This window comes from Barbus barbus, assembly GCF_936440315.1.
Source record: "Barbus barbus genome assembly, chromosome: 46".
NCBI lineage: Eukaryota > Metazoa > Chordata > Actinopteri > Cypriniformes > Cyprinidae > Barbus > Barbus barbus.
In genome coordinates, this window is record NC_136724.1 from 13089030 (window position 1) to 13109238 (window position 20209).

At 36.3% G+C, this 20209-nt stretch overlaps 1 protein-coding gene across 2 annotated transcripts in view; it reads left to right on the forward strand.

The window, feature by feature from the left end:
* LOC306864609 (thiamine pyrophosphokinase 1-like) overlaps positions 1-20209 on the forward strand; it is a 77248-nt gene that overhangs the window by 20395 nt on the left and 36644 nt on the right. For both annotated transcript variants that reach the window (XM_079408724.1, XM_079408725.1), the window contains exons 4-6: positions 6095-6164; positions 14719-14791; positions 17450-17545. In XM_079408724.1, coding sequence (XP_079264850.1) covers positions 6095-6164; positions 14719-14791; positions 17450-17545 — 239 coding nt within the window. The remainder of the gene's footprint in view (positions 1-6094; positions 6165-14718; positions 14792-17449; positions 17546-20209) is intronic.

Below are 20209 nucleotides of genomic sequence, written 5' to 3' on the forward strand. Positions count from 1 at the left end.
CACCACTGGTGGATTATGAAGTGTTTATTTACAAGGTTATCTGTCCCGCACCAGGGCTTCGGTGAAAGAGCATTCACGAATGATTTACCCCCTCCAGCATCTCCGGCCGTTGTAATGCTGCCTCACCACAAGTGAGAATGTTTGGTGGTTTACTATTGGAGGAGCCACCACAAAGTCTTTTGTAAAGCTTTTTTTAGTTGTTAACTTATATAGCGTTTTATAGATTCAGTTAATTTTGATTGTATGACTCACTGATTTGTTGTTCATTAATAAAATGAACAAAAGCCAAAGGTGAAGATTCTTAAATTCAAAGTCTTGAAAAGCAGATCGCATGATCTTGCAGCTGTAATTGAACCCACAATTTAGATATTCATAGCACATTTAGAACTGAAAGCAGTTTAAGTGCTGTCGATTCTCAACATTCATAGCTATGGATGTTATACTATTACCTATTTTGCTCTGCATGTGGTTAAGTCTTCATTTTATTGAAGTCTTCATATTAATATATTTGCCTGGTGTCGAAATAATGAGTCATTTGCATTCAGCCCGGTGCTTTTAAGTCTTTCTCCCAGCTGGAGTTCTCGGATGCACTGAATTACGCCTTGTTTTCCGGTTAGAGATGTAGCACGCTGTTTACTTTGATGGGATCTTTACAGAAAAGCTTTTTTGTTTCACCTCCCGAGACTGCATTGAAAACGCCAGTGTAATCACCCTATGAACAAATGATGATGTCTTTGCCAGACCAATTGAGCTGTCTGGGAACTAATGAATGACTGGCCTGGATGCATCATCATGAGACATTATTTCATAAGTGAAGAGCAAATGATTGTACGCTTTACTTGTGTCTTTGTAAGTATATCCTATCTGGGTCATTACTGACAGACGTCAACTGCACCATAGTAAAGAACAAAATGTGTTTTATTGCTTTTTGAATAAATATTTGAAAAAGTAATAATTATACAACAAACCACTCTTAAATAATCTTAAAAACACTAAGCTTGTGGCCCGAGGCACTGATTTAACACTCATTTGGAATGATTATTTTAATAAATTAACCATATCACAATGTCTCAAATTAAAATTCTGTCAATAATTACATACCCTCATGTTGTTCCAAACCCGTAAAACTTTCATTCATCTTCTGAACACAAACGTTTTTGATGAAATCTGAGAGTTTTTTGACCCTGCATAGAAAGCAAGGGAACTACATTGTTTAAAGGGGTCATCGGATGCAAAATTCACTTTACAAGTTGTTTGAACATAAATGTGTGTTGGAAGTGTGTGTACACATCCATCCTATAAAGATAAAAATCCACCCAGTGTTTTTTTTTTTAAATCCCTATTTTAAAATCCCCTTTCTCAAATTAAGCTGTTCTGAGATTCCTGGCAGAATGATGTAGTTCTGTACAGGCCCCTCCCACGATAGTTGATTGACAAGTCTGTCTTACCTTAGATCCTGAGTTAGCTGAGAGCTGTCCGCCAGTGTGTCGACTCCAGTGCAGGGGAAGACAAGATGTCTCTGATTAAGCGATTGAGGTGTTTTGTTGTCGGATATAATAATGAATATAGCAGTGGTCATTTACTCTTGACATCTGAGCAGCTGAAGATGCAGAGGATTAACGTTACTTTCGTTTTGAAGGGAATGCACCGATCCCGATCTGCCTACATGTGTCTATGTTCTCGCGAATCATTCGTGATCCAGCTTCATCTACAGAAGAAGTGAGTATAAGGGTTTTTATGAGAATAACGTGCTAGTTAGCCAGTTTCGCGGCTGAAATTTACAGTCTGCTCGTCACCCCACAGAGGGAAGGGGCGGGGTGAGCAAAACTCATTTGCATTTAAAGCGACATGCATTTAAAAACAACTTGCTGAAAACAGAGCTAATTTTGACAGGGTAAAAAAGGTATTTTTTACACTATAATTGAGAAATTTTACCAAAGTATGTTATAGACTTTTCATTAAGACCCTAAAGAATCATATCAACTTGTCAAATGGCTATCCGATGACACCTTTAAGGCCTAGAAATGTAGTAAGGACATCGTTACAATAGTCCATGTGACATCTTTGGTTCAACCTTAAATTTATGAAGCTATGAGGATACTGTTTGTGTGCAAAGAAAACAAAAACAACGACTTGTTCAAAATTTCTCTTCTGTGTCAGTCTTTGTGGCGGTTTGATTAATAATACGGTACCCAATATGTAGTGTGTGTGTGTGTGTGCGCGTGCAATTTAATAAAAAAATATATTTTATAGTTCTTGCAAATAAATAAATTTGGTCATATTTTATTTTAAGGTCCAATTCTTATCATTAACAAAACATTAACTAATTTTGCCTCAATAAACTCCAAATTTGACTAATTAATAGTTAGTAAGGGAGTTTTTAAGTTTAGGTATTGTGTAGGATTAGGGATGTAGAATGTGGTCATGCAGAATGTGTATTATAAGCGCTAAGAAACAGCCAATATGTTAATAATAGGCATACTAATAAGTAACTAGTTAAAGGGTTAGTTCACCCAAAAATTAAAATTAGCCTGTGTTTTACTCACCCCCGAAGCATCCTAGGTGTATGTGACTTTCTTCTTTCAGACGAATCCAGTCGGAGTTATATTAAAAATTGTCCTGGCCCCTCCAAGCCTTTCAATGGGGATAAGCGGGTGTTTGTTCTCAACAGTTCAGAAGATGTGAAATAAAGTGCACATATCCATAGTAAAACGGCCCTCACATGGCTCCGGGGGGTGAATAAAGGCCTCCTGTAGCGAATCCATGCGTTTTTGTAAGATAAATATCCATATTTCAAACGTAATAAACATTTTTTTCTCACTTCCGCTGACTGTGGTACGCGGAAGCCGTTCAGGCGGATTATTAACCCTTTAATAGTGAAAATTGGTCCCTATACTAAAGTGTTACCATAAATTTATGTAGGGAATTTGACTTAAATTCATTTAGGGGCTTTTCTCTGGATTGATAGACAGACAGATAGACGGATGGATGGAATGTGTTTGAAATTTTTCAAGAGTTCTCAACTGTCAATTTGAAGCATTAATTTGGCTTTTCTCATGGGATTGATTGATCTTTAATTGACATCAATCAGTCATTGACCACAGAATAGCTTTTAGACTGCATATAAATAACACCATATAGGGCGAATTTAAGTTAGCGTAGAGTCTAAGACATTGTTTAGAAGTCTAGACAAGTGGGAGAACAGACAGCAAAGGCAACAAAAGAGTCTTTTTTTTCTGTCTTTCAGAGCAAGATGACCCTTGCAAGCTGTCACAAAGTGTATTATCACGTTTTCAAGAGTGCACAATCTCATTCAGTCATGGAAAAAATCACTCACTATTCTTGACTGAAAAACTTTAATACAGTTGCTTTAGGAATCAGTCTATGTAGTGTTTTATTTTTATATTTGTTCATTCAATTTCATTGATTGCTCCTGCTAAATACACACATTGTACCTGAAAATAAAGCACTGTTTGTTTTATTTGTATATTATGTGTATTTGTAATGTGTATCTTTGTTCTTATTTTCTAATAAGAAAGATAAAATAATGACACAGATTTTTATCTTCGCCCACTTTGGCCTAAATATCTGCCATGTCTGTTTTTTTGTTTTTTTGTTACCTTGAAAGGCTTTGTCTTTCTAGTTTGGCTGTAATGCTCAACTTGTAAAACCAAAATAGTAAAACCAACGTGACAAAGAATCGTGATAAAATCGTGAATCGTGGTATTTAAAAAAAAAATTGTGATATTATATTTTTTCCATATCGCCCACCCCTAATGGAAGGTGTCATTTAATTTGAAAGTGAATGTTCTTGTGTTATTCACAAGTGCTTCCACCTCCTCCTGTGTCACCAAGCAGAGAAAAAGTAGTGATATTTAATCTATACAGGTGTTTAACTATTTAAAATGTTTCCCTTGATCCTCCTTGTACTTTCACCTGAAAAAAGTTGTTTTTAACAGTAAGCCTAAAGCCATCGTGTCCGTTAGGATTGCAGCAGTGTCTTTCAAACACATTCCATTATTCATGAGGCATATGATGCAATTCTCTTCCCGTGATTCTTTGGCCATAACACAACTGTGCTGACAAGATTACGTCCATCTTGACATGATCTTTGTGACGATTCCTCACTCTTATAAGCGTAACAGAAAACCATCTTTGTTTCATACGGCTGTGAAAATATTCCCTCCCTTTTTCACAGAATGTATTGGAAAAAACATAAAAGTCACATCTGTTTGTTTATAAATGTGGTACCGTTGGGTTTTTGTGGTTTTAAATAATAGGATTGCAGACATATAACCAAGCTACTTGATAAATGGACGAAGGAAAGTCCTCAAAGGAAAAAAAGCCATCACTCTCACAGCACCTGGTTTAAAATAACTAATTTATTCAGTGAAAATGTTCTGTTTTAAATTCCTGTTTGTTACTTCTTGCTATTGTCTAGAGAGTGAATCCCACATCTGTGTGCTTTAGTTCATCAGCTACAAAAAGACAAGAGCACTTTCTCTGAACTTCTGCTCATGTCAGACTTCAAAGTCGACGGGATTATCATTTTAATGTCACTTTTAGATGTTATTTTTTTGTACATTTCTAACTGAGCATATGCCACTACATCTTTCCCAGATTTGTCAGCCTGCTGAATTAAAAAACTGAAACCGAATCTCAGGTAGCACTTTACTTGGTCTATTTATACAGCACTTTATATATGTTGCCATAATGCTGTGCATGCATTCTATTTAATGCATATATATTATATATTATTATATAATATATATTTCTATTTCTTATATAATTATATATTATAATACAAGGGGTGCCCAACCCTGTTCCTGGCGATCGACTGTCCTGCAAAGTTTAGCTCCAACTCTAATCAAACACACCTGCCTTTAATTTTCATGCGATCCTGAAGACCTTAATTAGTTTCTTCAGGTGTGTTTGATTAGAGTTGGAGCTAAACTTTGCAGGACAGTCGATTGCCAGGAACAGGGTTGGGCACCCCTGTAATAATAATACAAAATCTCATATTTATTGCAAAATAAATCATTATATATGCGTTATATTTTTCATAATTTTAGGAAGTTTTATTTATTTATTTATTTTTATGTAATGCATATAAAGTTTACTGTTTTATATTTACTATATTAATTGTATGTAATATTTATTGTTATTATAACACTAAATATGATATATATATATTGCAAACAAATCTATTTATTTTAATATAAATAGATATGTATTGCATTGTAGTTATTAATAATATAATTAATAATTGTATTCTATCTATCTATCGAATCTAAAATGCTTTATATTTCATACATATTATATATTTATATATAAAATATATATATTTATATATCTTATATAATTATTATATATTATAATAACACAAAATCTCATAGGTATTGCTGAATAAATATATACACATTTTATTTTCCATAATTTTAGGGAGTTGTTTATTTTTATTTATTTAATACATATAAAGTTTATTATGTTTTTATATTTACGATTTTAATTGTATATAATATTTGTTATTTTATAATAATACTAAATGAGATGTATATTGCAAAAATATCTATTTATTTTTATATAAATATATGTACTGCATTATAAGTATTTATAATATAATTTATATGTGTGTGTGTGTCTGTGTGAAAGTTTTAGAATTTCATATCTTTTTTTTTAATAAGGTGAATTCCTAAAGGCATCATTATATGATATAGCACATGTATTATTACACACAGTGCTGATCAAGATTCATTATGTAGATTTGACTGTCATATCCCTTGTCAAAACCAGTGGCCCGTTTAACTGGATTTAGCTTCCCATTGGCCTTACCTTGAAAATGACAAGGCTCACCATGCTTATCAGAATCGATGATGATCCTGACAGGACAGACTGACCTTCATCCTGAAATGATTAGTGCTTTCGCGAAAGGCACAAGGGAGCCATTACTGTCAACCAGGCCATGATCTAGAATAATCTATTTGTTTTCATTTCAGCTTGTCAGCAGTTACCGAGGTGGGCTCTGAAATGGCTTCAAACGTATAGCCGTATAATGTGATTTCAATGATATTTATCTCTTCACTCACCATTTCAGCCAGGATCCGCGCATGTGCAGACGGAGGTGCCAATCATCTGTACCGGCTCACGGAGGGTCGTCGTGAGAGGTGAGAACCCTATTTTGGCTCCCATCACGATTGACTCGGAGGGCAGAGATGGATCTGGAGATGTCAAGGTTCTGGTGTCATTGCACATGTTCATTCTCAGAACGGCTGGACTTGTAGGAGGCCTCAGGAGTATCCCGCTTGCCAGAGTGCTTTCAGAGGACTTAACTCCTAATCCATCACCTTTTGTCAGTGCCTGACAGGCCAGATTCATCTCCAGGCCTCTAAATTGGGTACTTCTCTCCCCTCTAGAGCGGTTTACAATTGTTTTCTTTTGTTTGGGTGCCTTTTTGTTCTACAACCTAAAAATAACGCTGAGTCTCAGACTCTCCAAGCACCAAAATCACAACTGAGTAATGGGACTTAACACATACTGGTGCATTTATTTATTTTAAAATTAATATTCTCTCATTATTTACTCACCCTCGTGGCATTCCAAACTCCTGTGCTGTTATTTTGGCACCTTAAATTACTTTGAGTTTTTAAGCTCCAAAAAGAAAAACCCCGACACCCTATAAAACACAGTTCATATGACTTGTATGCTATATTCAGGGACTTCTGAAGCTATATGATAGCTCTGTTTAGTGAACACACTGAAATTAGATTAGGAATATAGCATATTAGTTGTATATACTAATTTTGATAGTATTTTGATACCTTTAGTGCCTTTACATTTGGAAAGCTCATGAATTTTGAGACAATGTTTGTCTTTTGTTAAAGGAATATTCCAGGTTTAATACAACTTAAGCTCAATTGACAGCATGTGGTATAATGTAGATGCAAAGTAATAATAATAATTATTATGATAAAAGTGAAAGTGATGTGAAAGTGATGTGACATACGGCCAAGTATGGTGACCCATACTCGGAATTCGTGCTCTGCATTTAACCCATCCAACGTGCACACACACAGCAGTGAACACACACACACCGTGAACACACACCCGGAGCAGTGGGCAGCCAATGCTGCGGCGCCCGGGGAGCAGTTGGGGGTTCGGTGCCTTGCTCAAGGGCACCTCAGTCATGATATTGAGGGTGATGATGATGATGATTTTCACTCATACCTTGTTTAATTAGCAAAAAGCAGAAATTGAGGTTACAATGTGCATTTACTGTAGTGAATGAGACCAGTTTTGGAGATTTGAAAACAAATATATGAGACTCATAATTGTTTTTTTTAACGTTTTGGCATTATGTTTTCCTGGCAACAAAGTTGTTGCAGAGAACAAAAATTGATTGTACAGAGAAAAAGCTTAATGTTTATTTTCCACAATAAAATCATGTTAATATGCATACTTTTGAAACAGTATTGTATTGTTTACAGATTGGCCCCATTCACTGGTATTGTAAATTCACAAATTTCTTTCTTTACTAGAACATAAAAGAAAATATTTTGAAGAATAACCAAACAGTTGCTGGTAGCCATTGACTTCCATAGTTTTGTTACCAGCATTCTTTAAAATATCTTATTTTTGGGTGAACTGTCCCTTTAATTAATTAACTTTAGGAACTTTAAACAAAAGCAAATGGTACATTTATAATTTTCATAATCGCACTGATTCAGATTAACACAAATCTTTGTTTAAAAAAGTCACTGTCTTTTTATGGCATCACACTGATTGTTAATATCCTTTAATTACTGAAAACTCTTTAAATCTGAAATGAATAAGCATGATATTGTTGTTAAGAAGCTTGAGCCAGTAAAATAACATTTTATGGATTTAAATAGGATTGAAAACACAGCAAATGAGAAGATAAACTAGATATATATTAAGCCACGTACAATAGACAGCTGCTGCTTCAAAACAGCTGGTTTATTGTGACGGCAGGCATATTTAAGAGAGTGAGAATGCCTTCGTAGGGAGCTAATGATCCATTCAGCGCTCTGCCTGTAAAGTATGTTTCGGCTGCAATCGTCAGAAGCTTGTTGTTTTGAGCTTATCAGCTTGCAGCAGCACTGCCAAAGACACCTCAAAGGACGTTCCAAAAAATAAACAATATCTTTTGAAAGCACACATTCAGCAGGCCCTGTTCCATGTCACATCCATCAATTCTCTTGTACCTGTCATTGCTTTACTCCGTATGCTTTTGTTGTTATCTGTAGATTTTATTCATAGCTGCCAGAAGAGAGTACGGAAGCCTTCTCCAGACAGCTAGCCATATGTGTTGTCATTAGGGAATATCTACTCGCTGGAAATTAATTGGGTCCAAATATTCCATATTTGGAAATGAATATCATCAACAGATGCAGTGCTTTCTTTGGTTCTCCTTAGATGAAATGAAGGAATTCACATTTTTGAAGGAATTAAAGGGGATTGTTCAGGCCAAAATAATATTTCTGTTATCTTAAGAATAACATGAAAGTTCCTCATGTTATTCCATAACTGTTAAAATAATTCAGATCTTTTTAATGAATCGATTAATCAAGTTCACAAACCTGATCTGAATCATTCAAATCTTTTCAATGAATTGGTTGATTCAGTTCACAAATCTGGTCTTAATCATTCAAATTTGTTGAATGATTTGGTCAACTTCTTTTGAAAAAAAAAAAAAAAGGACTGAGTAAATCGTATATTTTTAATTACTTGCTTTATTCAGTTCTCAAACTAATCTGAACGATTCATGAATTAGGTGATCTAGTTGATAAAAGTGGTTTGAATGATTCAGATGTTTGTAATTATTCAGTTTATATCTCAAAGCTGATCTGAATAATTTGAATATTTTGAACACATTTTTTGGTTCAGTTTGAAAGAATGCTCTGAATGATTTAGATCTATTTATTAATGGCTTGCTTTAGTTCACAAAAACTGAATGATTCAAATTTTTATGCAAATCAGTTGATCCACTCCATAAAACTGGTTTGGATGATTCCGATATTTTTAATGAATCGTTTGATCACAAAACATGGTCAGTGATTTGTTCATTAATAGAACTGATTCAGTTGTTGAGTTTAACTCACTGACTCAATGATCATTTGTCAGTGTTACCAACTCACTGGAAGAGAGGAATATCAATGATTAACAACTTAATATGTGATCTGTTTCTCACACAAGAGATATCATATGACCAGAAGGCTTGAAATGTGGTGCATGAGTGATTTGAAACACTAATGTGGTACTTTTATGATTCTTCTTTGTCATTTTAGAGCTTGATCATTCCAGTCCTCATTTGCTTTCATTACCTTGACATGAGCATGCATAAATGATAGTTTTTGTGTGAACTATCCATTTAATTGAAAATTGTTGAGTTGACCAAAACCTACAATGTGTATCTAATGATACTTGCAAATCAGGCTGCACATTGTGGCATCTGGTTGTTGTTTTATACTCATTTGTGAGCAAAAGCTGATTGGTTTAGACCAGTGACTGCACAATCCCAGAAGTCTTTCTGATGCAGGACCAGAAAAACATTTCATATGTCTGGCAGACCTCTGGCCTTGCCTAATTACATGCATCCACAGTGATTATTCATTTTTAATCTTCCTGTGCAAACAGGAGCTGACAGGTAGCGAAATCTTCAGAGGAGCTTGTGCCCAGATCAAGACACATCCTGTTATTATCTCACAATGCCTTAAATGTAATTACCGCATTGACCTTTCCCAGCACTTTGATTAGTTTAGAAAGCTCAGCTTTATTTGAACTGAAGCAGTGAACACGCTTTTGATTGGAGCTCATGAAACATACTATGCTTTATGCTGCCGTTTGCAGATGGTATCGGCCATTATTATGGAGCAGGTTTCTAGTCTCAGATTGCCTGGATTATCAACTCTGATTGCTCTCTGGGTAATCTTCCAATGTTCAGATTCTTATTAACTGTTAGATTAGTATATAAGTACGTTTCGCTTAAAATTGCTACTGTTGAAGTCCAGAGAGAGACAATTGAGAGCTTCTTGCTTTGGCTTTCACAACTTTCATATGATTGGCTAGTCTGTCCACATATGAAATAAATAATAATGCTTAAAAAGTTTCTAAAAACCACATGAAATGTGCAGTTGTTAAGGTTGAATAATCAGGGACTTGTGACATCATTACCGCAACTATGCATATGTATCAGGGAAGTGAAGTATGCATATTCGGATGCAGAGTACGTCATCTATGGTCACACAGTAATGTACAGTACTCCAGCTTGGTACGTGTTGTGCGGGTGTAGTTATTCTGAAGTACTTGTGTGACCTTTGCTGATTATGAAGGAGTCGAAAATGAACTCTGAGGCATAATCAAAAACTGATCGTCTGTTCAGATGATCCACTCAGGAGGGGCGGCTTTATGATTTCACCAGACTGTCTGTAATGAAGCAACAGCTGAAGAGGTCTCTTGATATTCTGAGGGGTGTGTGAAACTGCCAGGCATAAAGCAGGCGATCTGTTATTTAAGTCCTGAGTGGGCTTATTGACGTAAAAAAAATAGAGCGAAATTTGTGCCGCGCGAAATGAAGCCAATATGAAGCTCCCCTGTTGATGAACAGTCACATCATTTATTAGCAAAGAGAGGCTGCATCAAAATACAAGACGTTTAAGGATTTGCTCGTAGTTTTGTTCTTGAATGTCACTTGGGAGCCCAATTTTCACTTCCCCACATTCTCCTTGATGTTATTTTAGAGTGTGTAACAAGGAAAAGACAAGAAAGCCGGAGCGATAACTGTGATCTCGTCTGTCTGTCTCTTTGGGCTGTGACAAAATGAATGAAGCATCTGATGCGACAGGGTGTCTGGTCTCCGGCTCTCCCATTGGCTTTGGTCTTGACCTTCTGGAATTACTTCAATTCTTAATTCTGATTTTCTCCGTGCCGGTCCAAATCGAGTTCTTTTCCAACGATGTATAGTCCCTGCATTACGATTAACTTTAAGTGACACTTTAATTTGAATGTAAAAGAGGTGTATTTTGCCTCCAATTTGAGCTCTGTGGTGGGAAGGAGCTGTTTTTCTGATAATATGTCAAAAGGAAAGGTTTCATTTAGCTTCACCTTAATGTGGCCGCAGAACTGTCACTGCTGAGGGTTATTTATGGTTTCCTGTTTAACTGGGAGTCTGTTGGAGAGGACACAACGGGAAACTTTAAAACCGTTTGTTGCTTTGAATTGCGTTTTCTCACACATTGAACCCTAGATCAAAGCCAGAAGTGTTTTAGACGATCCATAGGGGCACAAATTATATAACCATGTTTAATCTTAACATGATATAATATGCTTAATGGTTTCGCATGTTCGTTTTTTGGTTACCGTTATGGACAGAATATAGTACTAAAATACTAGACTTTCATGAGCTACTTACTATTTAGTTACGGCACAGCTGTGCATTCTTTTAAATGGATAAAAAACATACAATGTGATCAATGTAGTCTGATTCCTGAACAAATGACTCTACAAAGCGACTCTTCTTTTTAGTGAATCAGATGCATAGAGCATGACTAGTATAGTCTGATTTCTGAACGAATGGCTCTTTTCCTCCTATTTTAAATAGATAAAAATCATACAGTGTGACCAGTGTAGCCTTATTCCCAAACGAATGACTGTTGCGAGTCAGATCTTTTTAGTGAATCAAATAAAAAGGCAACCAGTCTATTCTATTTCCTGAACAAATGACTCTTGTGAGTCTGTTCCTTTTAGCGAATCAAATAGTTACAGTACAACCAGTGTAGTTCAATTCCTAAACAAGTGACTCTTATGATTCAGATCTTTTTGGTGAATCAAACAGATACTGCACAACCAGTGTAGTCCAGTTCCCAGAAGAATGACTCTTGTGAGTCAGTTCTTTTTAGTGTAATCAAATAGATACAGTCAGTGCAACCAGTGTAGTCCGATTTCAGAATTACTCGACAAAGCGACTCTTCTTTTTAGTGAATCAGATGCATTCAGCAGTAGTCTGATTTCTGTGGCTCTTTTGAGCCTGTTCTCTTAAATGAATGAAAAACATACAGTGCGACCAATGTACTCGAATTCCCAATGTACTCTAGACTCTACAAATCGGTTCTCCTTAGAGAATCAAACACGTATGTCGCGATCAGTGTGTAGTCTGATCCCCGAACGAATGACTCTTGTGAGTCAGATCTTTTTAGTGAATCAAAAAATATAGGGCAACCAGTCTAGTCTGATTCCTAAACAAATTGTTCTTGGGAGTCTGTTCTTTTTGGTCACTCAAACCAAATCATTCTCACTCCCAACTCGTCACATATTGACGCTTGGTCAGGACCCTTTGGCATCACTTTTTGATGCACAGGGTACCCCTTTAGCATCATTTTTCGTCGTCTAGGGTCCTCCATTGCTTTAAATAAGAAACCCTTGGCATCAATATGCAAAAGGCACTGGGAATTTTATTGTCATGATTAAATTATATATTGGGTAATAATATTGCCATTATTGCATATATGTTGGGGTGTGATTTTTCAATGTTAACAGTCACAACTGTTTTATTTATATTACACTATTTACACATTTATGAGCACATAACCCAACCCCTGTCCTGCGTAATATCACTGAGCCTGCCCATGGTACGGCAGCAAAGTTCTTTGATTATTACGCGGGAACGAGATTATAGTTCCTAGCCATATCGGCCTAGAAAATCGCAACTTTTAATTTTCCGTCGTTCTTAGTGCACGATATAACTACAGAATACTCATGTTTTAAATGGGAAAATTATCAAAATTCTTTAGTCATTTTTGATGACCAGATGCTAATGGTCTAATCCGATTCAATGATCTATGCTGGCTAAGCTAAAAGTGCTACCGCCAGACCCGGAGATCGGCTGAATGGATTCAAAAACGGTAAAACTCAACTGTTTATCTCTAGGGGAGTTGTAAAATGAGCCTATTTCCAAAAAAAGTGTAGTGTTCCTTTAATATTCCAAGTCTTCTGAGTCAAAACGATTGATTTGTGAGAGGAATAGACGTGATCACTGTCTCCGACCACCATAAAGCTCATCCTGTGTGCTGCAGTTTGTGCGCAAATTTAAAAAATTTGCCAGAAGAAGCCTTACGTCAGCCTTGGTTGTGAAATGCTATTGGCTCTTGTGTGTCGCGTGCTATGGTACGGAAGTATCTTTTTGAATGACATGTGAGCGCGTTAATGGAGTGGGATCATTTTCAGCGATTAAAACCTTTTGTTTTACACTCTTCTTCACATAAAGATATCATATGGCTTCAGAAGACTTGGAATGCAACACAACTTGGAATGCAAACACAACCTGTAATGCTTTTATACCGCTTTTTAATGGTCAGTTTTTGCAATAAATAACTGTGACTGTACTTATATTTGCTTGTACTTGCCTGTGACTGTACTTATGTTTGCCGGGCAGTCGTGGCCTAATGGTTAGAGAGTCGGTCTTGTAACCCGAAGGTTGCGGGTTCGAGTCTCCGGTCCGGCAGGGATAGGTGGGGGGAGTAAATGTCCAGCACTCTCTCTATCCTCAATACCACGACTGAGGTGAGATCCTTGAGCAAGGCACCGAACCCCCCTGGGCGCCGCAGCATTGGCTGCCCACTGCTCTGGTTTTGTGTATGTATTTGTTCACTTCTCACTGCTGTGTGTGTGCACTTGGATGAGTTAAGTTCAGAGCACAAATTCCAAGTGTGGAACACCATACTTGGCCACACGACACACGTCGTGTTATATTGTTCAGAATTGGGCAGGTTTAGACTAGGGTTGGGGTTAGGTGCTCCAGTGAAAGTATAAATTTATATAAAATTATTTATATTTTTTACAAATGCATGCGAAGTTTCAAACCATTAAATTAAGACGAACAACTGAAAACAAAGGAGGACTGTCGAAAAGTGACGCTAAAGGGGTACCTTGAGCGTCAAAAAGCGACGCCAAGGGGTCCTGACCAAGTGTCAATATGTGATGAGTTGGGAGTGAGAACATGTTACTCAAACAGATACTGCGCAAGTACAGATTCCCCACACCACCTGTTTACACACACAGCTATATTTGCATGCCGGTGTTCTCCTCCTCATTGGGCCTCAGATTCAGCCGTGAGATGAAGATAGTGCTCCTGTAATCCGCTGCAGTGTTACTCTTAAACCAGCTCGGCAGCGCATCTCTGCTCATTCAGCGGCTACATGCACTGCTTAGCAGAGCGTGAAATCGTAACATCAAGTCTTTATGCTTTAATGCCTACCGATACCCACGCTGCCTTTCTGCTCTCAGGGAATAAAACGAAAGAAGCCGCGACATGATCTCCCTTTCTCAAAATGAATACTCTGCCCATCTAAGCGATGAAAATCTTGTCATTGCTTCCAAATATATCGTAAATCTATGTTGCAGGAGTTTGGTGTGAGGTATATGGTGACGGCGCAGCCTGCATCAATTCTCTCAACCCCCTCACTGTGTCAAGAGGCTGTCTGTGTCGCTTTTGTCATGACTGGGGACAGATAGTGCTGTGACTGGCAGGCGTTGAATGGCTCTGGTGGGGTCCTGTCACTGAAGCTTTCCATGGCTCGTGTCAGAGACGCACCTTCATTTCACATGAATAAAGGATCTGATGGCTGCACAAATTGTGCTCCTTTTACCCATCACCCTCTCCTCCTGCTCTCTCTCACATCAGTTTCTCTCTCTCTTCCCATTAAGTTTTCTCCCAGACTACATAAATGGAGACTTTGATTCAATCCTGCCAGAGGTCAAGGCATTTTACACACAAAAGGTAAGCTTACTCTCTCTTGTGATGTCTTGTGATGTCTCTCTTACTTTCTTTTATGTCCATATGTTTGCACATTCTTCAATTTTCCCTCTTTTTAACCAGCATATCTGTATTGCTAGAGTATTGAATTGTTTTGAGGTGTATTCCTCTACCAAAATTATTATACTTAAAGGTCATGGGACAATCCAAAATGCTTTGCAGGTATATTCTAATACATTATAATTACTGAAATGCTCATGATTCCATGAAAAATCATATTTATGCTTTTGGCATTAAAGGTTGTTACAGGGAAGTGGTTTGGGGGCCTGTGAAACGGAAACAGTTGTGCTGCTTAATGTTTTTGGAACCTGTGATAGGATTTCAGGATTCTTTGATGAATAAAAAGTAAAAAAAGGAAAAGCATTTATTTAAAATAGAAATCATACAATAATTTTCAAAGATTTGGGCTCAGTAATTTTTTTTTCTTTTTTTTTTTTAATAATTTGTTTTCAGCAAGTATTGTTAAATTGATGAAAAAATTATAGTAATGACTTATATTGTTAGAAAAGATTTCTATTATGAAAAAAATGCTGTTATTTTTTTTTTTTTAAACTACAGTTTCTCCAAAAATTTCCATAAATTGTTCTAATAATTTGCTAATAATGAGAACAAATAAAGGTGATTGTTTCATTTTGGAAGCATGTTGTATTTTAATTTCACACTCTTCATGCAGTATAATCAGGTCTTTGTACATTAATATATAATATCTTAGCATCATGTTTGAGGGTTATATGTTTAAGCTTCACATTCAGGGGTTCTTGTCATTAAAAAGCTTGAAAACCACTGGCCTAGAGCACGAAACTATCAAAATTAAATAGACATTTAGAAACCAGAATTGTCAGTTTTCATATTTAGCCTATTTTATGTTAATATCTTTGCATAATATTTGGCCTATGGAGTTCATTGTAATATTAATGAATTTCAATGTTTGATTTTTAAGCACTTTTTGGACTTTAATACGGCAAAAAAAAATTGGTCTTGGGTCCTGATATGAATATAAGTTAAATATTAATGCAAGTTCTTTGCAAACAAACTTGGGCTGACACACTCTCTGATTGAGATTCATATTTTGTCCTTTCCAGCCATACCCCCCAGCCACTCACTTCCTCAAGTCATGTAGATTTCACAGATTCACGCCACTGACTTCCTGTCATTCTGGAACGGTGCAGTGTGGTGTGGTGTGGTATCAGTCTAGTGGCTAAAGCTCTTAACAAAGCTGGTGAACCTGTGAAGTGAAGTGTTACAGAGAGGCCTCCACTCTGCCCTTGAGCAAAGCACTTAACTGCACTCTTGTCCTGTGGGACCGTCTCTGAAATTAGTGTACTGTACTTCAGTTTGAATGAAAACCATCTGCTAAGTAATGAGTACCAGAGGTTATTTGCATTGTTATAATCCTGCATGCATGCATTTTTATGTCATTCCTAAGCCAGTGCATGCGGCTTTTGGGGGAACCGAAGTTTGACAGAGCTTGACGCCTGAATTTAAATGGGTTTGAAAAGGAATAAAACCAGAGTGATGCTCTGTGGAGGATAAAGGAAAGATCAAGCCGCAACAGAAACAAGCTTCTTGGCTGACGTTTGGGTGCGGGATTTTTGTGTTACCTGCTGTGATTGAGAAGTCACCTGCGTCAGCCATGTATATGCAGCCGTTGGAGGGAACTGAGACTGGAAACGAGCAACGTTCACCTTTGCCCTTCCTGACTCTCAACAAGAGATCCCATTTACAAAATATGTAATAAAGTGCGATCAGACAAAAAGCGACAGGAGGTGCTTGACAGGAGGTCTCTACTAGTGCATCATCTTTAAAGTTTCTAAACTTTTTTTACAGTTAAAAAGGCCTTTGTTTTCCTCTTTAATACTTAATCTGATTTTGTCAGTCGCATCAAATTCTGCAATATTTAAATATTTTGTTGTGGTCATCAAAAAAAGATTTCATAGGAGCAGTTTTGCTAAACAGTTGAGCCACTTTCAGCCAAAAATTATAAAAAAAATTTAAATCACAAACATCCTGCTATAAAGTTTATAACCAATTACAGCTTTCATACTTACACTTTTCTAATGGTTAGGGGCAATGAGATTTTTTATGTTTGTTGTTTAATGCGTTAATGCTCACCAAATCTGCATTCATGTGCTTAAAAATACAGTTAAAACGTTAATATTCTGAAATATTATTGCAATTAAAAAAACTGTTTTAATATGTTTTAAATGATGTTCCTATTTGTAAAATATATTTATATTTGTAATTTATTCCTGTGATGGCAAAGCTTTTATTTATTGTTATTATCAATGATAAACAGTTCTTAATGTTAAAATATTAATAAGAGTCAGTTCAGGTAACAGATGTTTTGAGATGACCGGGAAAAGTTCATTCACCCTGTATAAACAATTCATAATATTTTTGTGGAAGCCAGGATTCTTTGATGAATAAAAAAAGCATTTATTTGACATATAAATCTTTTGTAACATGATTATAAATGTCTTTACGGTCACCTTTGAATTTCATTGGTCCTTGCTGAATAAAAGTATTTTATTTTTTTCTATAAGAAAATCTTACTGACCCCAAACTTTTGAATGTTGGTATACATCCATAAAAACTTGAACCCTTTTACTTATTTTGCTCCAGAACTGCAAGCTAATGGAAACGCCAGACCAGGATCTGACAGACTTCACTAAGTGCTTGGCCATTATGGTGGAGGAGATCAAAGCACAGAAATTGCAGGTTGGACTCTCTCTTGGAATCTCTCTTCAGCTGCATCTCTATAAATCTGTCTGTCTGTCTGTTCTCTCTTACTCTTCAGACCCGATCGCTAACTTTTTGACCTCATTTGCACCTGGTATTAATATCCATGTCAGGTGATCAGACCACAGGTGGTCAGCAGTTTGTGACTGGATTATTAAAACCACATTCAGTGGCAGCCAGGTACATACGTGACTATTTTGCATTTGTAGCATAAAAGTCCTGAAAACTGCGACTCACCTGCCAGTCAGCTGTTGTGCTAAAACAACAGATATAAAAAAATAATAATGCCAGAAATTGAAAAATATAACCAGTTTAGTTACCAAAGTGAAAACCAAAAGTACCCTTTACCATACTTTAAAAAACAAGTACTTATTATGGGAAATAATAAATAATAATTTAAAAAAATATATACTTTATAATATATACTTTACTTATAGACGCTTAATTGCATGTTAATTGCAGTTGGTTGAAATGTATATTTATTTAATTTATATTAAATGCAGTTAGCTGAACCTAACAGCTTTTTGACCCAATTAAGTGTGATTTAATTACAACTTTATTTGTAATTTCTTATTAATTGCAATTTAGTACATTTAACATAATAATGTAATATCAAACAAACCACAGCTAAAATTATAATCAAGTACTTTACATCTGCTTTGTTAGTCAACACATCAATGTACATCTAATCAAATAAAATGCACTTTAAAAGTTTTCATTTGAGAAAGTGCACTTTTAAAAAGTGTGTTAAGAAACATAGCCGTGAAGCTGATCTTTCAGTTAATCAACTTTTATTACATTCATTTTATATTATCTGCAAGTACAGATTTTTAAATGTATACTTTCAAGGTTTGAAGTACACTACAAGTGCACATTCAATACAAATAAGTGCACTTCTTTTACTACTTTTACTTAGTCAAATCTCAAGTGGTTACAGAAAACATATTTGCATCTTACTAGGAGGTTTAAACAGGGCCTTTATGGCTCCAAATCAAAGTGTGTTACTCTGTCACACTGGAATGTAGGAATATGTGTACTAAAACACAAGATCTAAGTATTGAGATGAGTGCATTACAATAAGAAAAGTAGAACTCAAGTTCATTGTGAAAACTGAGTCGGAAGGATAGCGGTTTCATTCTCACTCGCTCTTTTATACGTGTCAAACATAAAAGGTGAGCTCACACCTCAGCTTCAGTGTGAATTCACATCCTCCAGGAGCTGTCAGAGAGGTTTTGTATGGATATTGTGTGTGTGTGTGTCTGTCTGCTCCTCCTCTAAACCCCAGCCTGAGCTCCAGGCTTGTCAGACTGTCTGTTGGTCCTCACAGAAATGCCCATCACCGTCACAGACACTCCAGAGTTTTACCAATATACAGGCCTCAAGCTCAATCTATATGCATACTATGGCCTTCTTGCTTCTTCCTATTGCGTTTATATTCACCTCTGTATCTCAGTGCTACCTTTTGTGTCTTCAAGCACTCACAAACGACAAGTAACACTTCTAAAAGTGAATAAGCTTTGTGCTGAAGGTCACTGAGGTAACAAGTGAGGTCATTTGACTCACTGTCAGTCTTCGGATGTCTAAAACATGAATACAACTATTAAAATATTTATTTATCTGCTTGTTTTAAACCGTTGACTCCAGTTTATTGGTTTTAGCCTGAGAAGAGACACCAACAGAATGCCAGTCAACATTTATTTGGACTATTTGATGCACGTTGCAAACCAAAAGCTGCAAGTCCAACCATGTTTTTCATGTCTAATTGAGCGGTTATTGGACAGACGTTATGCCAATAATTACAGAAATGGCTTTGTGAGACGTTGTAGTTATGAGAAGTTGTTTTTTTGTGTTTTTAAAACTGTCGTATTAAACTTGGCAGGTAATGTGAAGACATACTTTGACCCTCAGACTCCAAGTACAAGTTACGAACATATCATCATTTCTGCTTCGCTTTTTAAAAAAGTTTTGCAATCAGTCCACATAATTACAGAGGCACTGTAACATGAACAATTTATGTGTCAGATGTCTCATAAGTCCCGCTATTTAAATGAGCCAGTGGGGGCTGGCAGTGAAGTGTTGATTACCCTCTGTGCATTTTAAAGAGTTTTTTTTTCTCGTAGAGTTGTTGGATCTCACAGGGTGATGGGTACATTGCAGTATTCAGACAAATGGTCCCGGGAGCAAATATCAAAGACATTCTGCCAAGTCAACGTTTTCCGGTCTGCACTGTTCCCTCTGAATACATTCCATAATGTATGACTCTGTTGTTTAGTGAAGAAGTACATCATTTTTGGCTGCAGTGGGAAGGAAAAAGCTACGGTGCAACTTTGTAAAAGCACTCTCAGAATATTTTATCATCAACTTGCAGAATCGCTCATTTGTTTGTCCGTTCGTTCAATCATTCATTTGTTTATTTGTCTATTCGTTTTTTTTTTTTAAGCAACAGCACTTTTAAAATATTTATTCTGGAGTTGCATAAATAAACTTCATCCACTACTTTGCACCCACAATCACTGATTTGTTTGACTGTTTGTTTGTTCGTTCGTTTGTTTGTATGTTGGTTCATTTTAAAACATTTATCCTGTAGTTGCATAAAACAATCTCAATCTACTTGTTTTGCTCCCACAATCACTCATTCTTTTG